At 33.1% G+C, this 6,900-nt stretch overlaps 1 protein-coding gene across 1 annotated transcript; it reads left to right on the top strand.

Annotated features, from left to right (window-relative positions):
• The first annotated feature begins 972 nt into the window (after positions 1 to 972).
• On the top strand, positions 973 to 6,490 carry LOC115980861 (brassinosteroid-related acyltransferase 1-like). The gene is made up of 3 exons (XM_031103069.1): positions 973 to 1,446; positions 2,612 to 3,070; positions 5,990 to 6,490. Exons 1-3 carry the CDS (start codon positions 1,027 to 1,029, stop codon positions 6,488 to 6,490), a joined length of 1,380 nt encoding a protein of 459 aa, XP_030958929.1. The 5' UTR covers positions 973 to 1,026.
• Positions 6,491 to 6,900: the final 410 nt, after the last annotated feature.

Below are 6,900 nucleotides of genomic sequence, written 5' to 3'. Positions count from 1 at the left end.
TCAAATTACAGTTTCTTTTTCCCCTAATGTACAGTGTTTCAAAAAGGGTTTTAATTGTTTCATAACAAATAATATCTGCACTGTTTCACATCATATCTACATTCTCTTACATAACGTGTGTGGACAATTAATTTGAAATTGTGAACGTTAATTATGTGAAACATTTTACATCCAGTGTTTCAAAAAGGGTTTTAATTGTTTCATAACAAATAATATCTGCACTGTTTCACATCATATCTACATTCTCTTACATAACGTGTGTGGACAATTAATTTGAAATTGTGAACGTTAATTATGTGAAACATTTTACATCCAGGGTGTAAAACAATAATTAGCCGTTAGCTTATAAATAAACTAAGGATTTTAACCCCTCCAGTCCCCCCTTCTCATGCTCCGTCTCCAATATCAGACAAAATTTTGTGCAATAAATTTTTTTTTTTTTTTTTTAAAAGTGAGGAAGTTAATGGATGATGATAATGTAACAAAACATAACACTTCAGCCACCTCATGACCTTCCTTAATTGGGCACTCCAATCAGCAGACAGGATTATAGACACCCATTATAAAAGGAAAAGCAACGCTTCTCTCATAATTTGGCATAATACAAAACCCCGCAGAAAACAACAAAACCTAGTCACCAACTAGGTGCTTAATTGCCTAATCATAATCCATATTACAACACGAAGCTTCTTTATATCATTGCTTGTCTTTATTCTCACCACACATTTGTCTATCTGATAATATTCTTTACTCTCTATTCGGTACTAGATTTGCCAATGAAAGTTTTTTCACTTTTTTTTTTCCTTTAACTACTTTGAATTTCGGACCTTGCTAATCCCACTACGCAGTTCTTTAATTAACCTCACCAAACAGCATATTCTTTGTTTATATTTTCACTGGTTTATGGTTCTGACCTTGTATAAATCTAGGGTTTTGTTCAATTGGTATGGTAGGAATCGGTAAAGAAAGCTCTCATAGTTTCTGAAGTAGTACCCATAAAACTATAAACCATTTTCTGTTTAAGCCATGGACTTAAATGTTTTCTTGAAGGAAACAGTTTGTCTAAGGCCGTCTGAACAGTCCCAAAGACAAACTATTGAACTTTCTGGTCTGGACAGGATATCCCCTGCAATTCTCTATGCTGTCTTCTTTTATAAATGTAACTTGAACTCAGAGGCAGAAAATAGTATTGAGAGAGCCAAGAGAGCTCTCCAAAAGGTTCTGGTTTCATGGTATCCAGCTGCTGGGAGATTTAGAATCAGTGATGCAACGGGGAAGCTGGAGATTGACTGCAACGATGAAGGTGTAACCATGATCACTGCAGTGTGTGATTCCAAGCTTGAAGAGCTTGGCAAACTGCATGAATACAAACCATGCTATGAAAAGCTTGTTCCGCAGCTTTCTGATGCTGATGATATATCAAAAAACCCACTTGTTCTTGTGCAGGTTTTGGTTTCATTTGCTTATGAACAATACATACCCTTTTTATTTTGCTAAGTAAATAGTACTGTAGAAGGGAGAAGTGGAGCTCAAATCCTGACATCAGGAATCATAAAGGGTGCCAGTAATACTGGGCTATCTGTCGAATCCTATGCATCAAGAAAAACCCTGCTTTTAACAATTTATTTCAGTAATTTTTTTTTTTAAGTCTCTAACAGCTAGCTATAAAATTTCTTTCATATTGAAGTTTTTCTACAATCCTTGAAAATTATTTTTTGGAAACTTTATGAACCGGAGGTCATGCCAGTCAAGTTTTGCACTCCAAAAAAAGAAACCCTAAATTTGTCTTTTTGACATTAAATTTCAATAGTGTATAGTTAATTTCTTTTGATCCCCACCCAAAAGAGAAAATAAAGGTGCACCATCCCTAGTCTATTAATAATTGTGTGTAAGCTTAATTTAGGTCATGAAAGTAATCATGTCTCTTCACTATTGTTCCCCACTTTCTGCTGCTGATTTATTTTTGTTAGATTTATGTCTTCTATATATTAAGTGAGAAGAAAAATAATCTAGGTCCGCTAATGATGTACGGAACCCTAACCCTAGATACTAATTTTCTTTATTTGTCTAGTTGTTGATTATAGAGCTATAACTTTTGAGGATAATATATTTACTGTTATAATCAGTTATCATTATCTAATCATTTCAATCTAGAAATTTTAATTCAGCTAGCTTCTGTGTGAAACTTGAGAAGCTGTTTTCTAATAGGGTTTGACTGAACAACAATTTACTTATATTTGCTTCAAGGAATGAAAATTAAGTTACACCGGATAAGACTGAACAAGAAGAAAAAAGAATCCAAAAGCTACACCTTGGGTTATATTGTTTTAGACATCATAAATATTCTATGAATCCACTAAAGCATTATAAATGTTATGTGGCTAGTTTAATTGATGATTGTGGTAATACACCACTTAACCAAAGGTGGTCATCAAAAAAAAAATGGAGAAATCAATTCCACTTCACTTTTTCATTCAGAATGGATTAGACGATAGATATAATATTAAGCTTTTTCTTTCCCCTGTATAGGCTCTGTGTTTGTGTGTGTTGTGTTTTTCTCGAGAATTTAACCCTAACATTTTTTAAGTTAATGTTCCCTATATATCTGCAGATAACAAGGTTTGCTTGTGGAGGGCTTTCAGTTGGTGTTGGAGGTAGCCATGCTTTATTTGATGGCAGTGGAGCATTCACTTTTCTAGCATCATGGGCTCATATATCAAGTGGGAAAGATGAATCTGACCTTATTGTTCCCAACCATTCAAGAGATGCGATTTTGCATGCTATCTATTCTCTGCATTCAACCCCTTCAGCTGCTTCAATTTATGAACAAGACCACATAATAGCTATTGAAGATCTCTATGGGATACCAATGCAGGCCATGGCATCCGATGACAGATGTTGGGAAACTGCACTAGCAAAATTCAGCCAAGTTGATCCTCAAGGGGCACCTGAACTTATTACATTGTGCATCAATAAGGAAACTGTTGAGACATTGAAGGCATTAGCAATCGAGAGGGGCAAGCTCTTGAAGTGTTCTACGTTCGATGTTTTATGTGCACACGTATGGAAGGTATGTTTTAGAAGCAGGAAAGGAAAAGATATTTCCATTCAATAAATCAAAAAGACATTTTCAGGACCACCGGAGCATGAGTATTATGAAGCACAGATTTTCTTTTTGAAAATAATATATAATTGCGTATAATACTCAAAAGTATAATGTACCTAAACTAGTTCTAATTATAACATTTGGTGGTACACTGGTGTTTGAATGGTAAATAATTAATATGAAAGAAATATTCCATAGCCATATACAGGTGTAAACAAAGTTAATTTCCTCACCATGCATTAACTTTTAAGCTGTGTACTTGAGTTCATACTTTGCAAGCATCTGCACAAATTTCATAAAAGAACTATATATTTATAGACATGCATGGTAAATTCTTTGTTAAATTAAATCAAGGATGAATGATACAATTTGTAGGAGATTACCAGCAAAAATCACAAACAATACATCAAAAAGGGATTATAGCAAGTAATATATATAAGTGAAACAAATATTAAGTTGTGATTTCTTTTATACATTTTATTAATATCTACAGATTCCTGAAAAATTATTCCTCCATTATTGGAAATCTATTTTTATTTGAGAACTAGGTTGATAGTAGCCCATAGTAAATCTATGATAACCTTAGCTATGGATAATCAGTCTAGGGTTAGCAATAAGGTGTATAAATCACCCAGTGTAAATATGTATATTACTGAGTAAACATGTAGTCATCTAGGGTTTTTAATATAAATCAATGTGGGTCATGAGACCGTATATTATTGAGTAAACATGTAGTCATCTTGGGTTTTATTACAAGGACAAAGTTTAACTACAAAATTGGTTGTAGCCTAAGGCTACAATCTTACTTAATACATTCAAATTACTACATATTTTGAAAATCTAACCGTTGAATTGCATATTCTTTATGTTCTTAATACACATATCAAATTTTATGTCAATTGGATATTATTTATTATATAATCTAAAAGTTTATATTTTATACATAATTTTAAACTACAAAAACTTGCAATTTAAATAATTTATTGATGACATAGTTATTGATTTTTAATTTTATAAAATTTTTGCAAGAATAGAGGATATAAGAAGAAAATGTAATCCAACAGAGGATTTGTCAAAATTCACCTTGAATAAAGAGATATTGAGTAAGGTTGTAGCCTTAAATTATAACTAATTTTGTAGCTAAATTTTGTCCTTATTATAATATAAATCAATGTGGGTCATGAGACCGAATTAAATTAATTTCTCTCTCTCTCTCTCTCTCAATAATAGCAACATGCATGGTATTAGAGTCCCCACCTCAACGAGAAATTATAAAGTCTATATGGTGAACAAGTAACGTGGTCCACCATTCCACTAAAAGGCTCACACCTGTTTAAAATTGCTGAGTTAGAAATTTTTTTTAAATAGAAACTGATTACTGACTTAGCAATTTTAAATAAATGTGAGTTTTTTAGTAAAATGATAGACAAATAATGTGATCTACCAGAGTATTGTATAATTTCTCCACCTCAATAATCTACCACCTAGTCATTTGCACTTCACCATTCACTACTAGACCTCAAAATTGCCTCAAACCGGCCCATTACTAGCTCTCTTTTTTACCCAAAAAAAAAATGCTATTTATAATTTAGACTTTAGTGTACCGCTCGGTCTTTTCATAATCACTGTAAGATGTCACATGTGCTCTCACACGCTCCCCCAGCGTGCTTAGGGGCATGCACACATCGCTACATATAGCTCTTGAGACATATTCTCAAACTTATTTATGTGTTGGCTCCATATTGATTATTGACAACACATTTCACATGCTCCAAGCATTGTACATGCCTCACTCTATCACATGTTGGGATGCACTTAGTATTGGCTACACACACCTTACATAGTTTTTCTAACCGTCAAACCACGTCTAATAAAATTCCGAACACCGTTCAACCATCCCAATAAATTTCCAACCACATGTAAGTAATGGTTCCACCTGCTTCATTTAATGGTTATTGAAGAATTTTCATCTAAATCTAAGTTGCCATTAGACTTCCGCTTTTAAATCTAGAGAAATACATTTGTGTCCAGCTATTGTAAACTTAGGGAAACCTAAGGTTAGTCAATTTAGGGTGAACTACAGTTGATTTACTATATAAAATTATAAATCACTCGTTGTATATAATACATCATTGAGCGTAGATGTAGTTTTTTGGGTCTTGTGCTAGTTATGGATGTAAACTATGAGACTGAATCACATTAATTTTCAATACATTTTCTCTCCCTCTCATTCTCAATCCCCTATAACAATTTCAACATATTTTTTTTGAAAGTGACAACTATATTGCTCATGAATTTTACAATCGTGTGTGACAAATATAATTCTGTGTTGTAAAATTATATTTGTTGGTAGCTGGTAATGACAAATTCTTTTTTGACGAAAAATAATTCCAGAAATCCATTGTCAGGATTAAGAATATTATCACCTCTCTAATACTCATGATTTGGGCCGGATTATACATGTGTCTTGAACCTCTATTCTTCTTGTCTGTTTTCTAAACCATTTTTTATTTGATTTTTTTATCTACCATTTTCAATATTAAAATATACGCAGAACGTCAATAACATCTATGCGACATCTATAAACAAATAAACTATGGTTGTAAAATGCATATTATATATGTCTGACTAGTACACTAAAAGTCAACAAAACTGAATGCACCTTTAATTCCCTTGGTCACAAACATGGATTCCTGTATACATCCTTGCATTTGTGGTTGTGATTTCTCATACACCTCCACATATACACACACTTAACTATACACATTATTACTCAACATATCTTTGTGCTTACAACTAAACAGTAATAATTTATTCAAAAAAAAAAAAACTAAACAGTAATAATTGTGTTTGTGATTGATTTTCTATTTTCTAATCTTATAGGCAAGAGTAAAGGCTCTTCTTCTAGATCCCAACACAAATATATGTTTGCAGTTCCCAGTTGATTCCCGAAACAGGTTCCAACCTCCACTTGGCGAAAACTTTACTGCCAATGCCTTTGTTCTCGCCTCAGTTTCGTGTTTAGTGAAAGAACTATTAGAAGAACCTCTTCACAGCACAATTCATAAAATTCAAGCAGCAAAAGACATTATTACTGATGAGTACATCAAACTATACGCAAAAGCTCTCGAGTCCTCGAACAAGTTTTTACCTTCTATGCGAGAATTGACAATTATTACTGATTGGTTGAAGTTCCCCTTCAATGCACTAGATTTTGGTTGGGGAAAACTTTCTAGTGCTGCTCTTTTAGCAACTCCTGTGCAGGAAACTGCATTTCTGATGATGAATCTTGAAGAATCTGGAGGTTTCTTAGTTCGGATTGGAATTGGAGGTCAATACGTGCATGATCTTATCAGCAACTTCAATAACTTCAACTACTGCTGAAGTGGCAGAGCCCCTTCATGCATGTATGTTTCGTACTATGTTAAGTTTTTGTAAGAAATTAGTTTTTAGTCTGACTGGTGCTGTAGTATAGATCTCAGTGGTTTTTTTTGGAAGAAAGACCTCAGTGTCTTATATTATAGCATAAACTTTGTAAAAAAAAACATAGTCAGAAGTATGTGAAATACTGTTTGTGGGTTTGTGATCTTTTGATTAATAAAACTATTGTGTACTATTATAAATAATGTACTTCTAATCTTTCATATATACACATGCGTTCACGAGTCAACCTTCTTTAATATTCTGTTTTTGCCCTTACACCATTATTCCTTATGGAATGGTTGAGTAACTCACTTTCTCCTAGCCTGATAATTCATGAGAAAATATCCTCTAATTCTTGTTTACATCCACTA

Source organism: Quercus lobata, chromosome 3, assembly GCF_001633185.2.
Source record: "Quercus lobata isolate SW786 chromosome 3, ValleyOak3.0 Primary Assembly, whole genome shotgun sequence".
NCBI lineage: Eukaryota > Viridiplantae > Streptophyta > Magnoliopsida > Fagales > Fagaceae > Quercus > Quercus lobata.
The sequence above is the reverse complement of the archived record's forward strand: the minus strand, read 5'-3'. Positions and strand labels throughout refer to the sequence as shown.

What these genes read in the sequence shown, in the direction of transcription:
- LOC115980861 (XM_031103069.1), top strand. Translation starts at nt 1,027, where the DNA reads ATGGACTTAAATGTTTTCTTGAAGGAAACAGTTTGTCTAAGGCCGTCT. An exon ending in ACCCACTTGTTCTTGTGCAG is followed by an intron (nt 1,447 to 2,611) that starts GTTTTGGTTTCA and finishes ATATATCTGCAG; the next exon opens with ATAACAAGGTTTGCTTGTGG. An exon ending in TATGTGCACACGTATGGAAG is followed by an intron (nt 3,071 to 5,989) that starts GTATGTTTTAGA and finishes CTAATCTTATAG; the next exon opens with GCAAGAGTAAAGGCTCTTCT.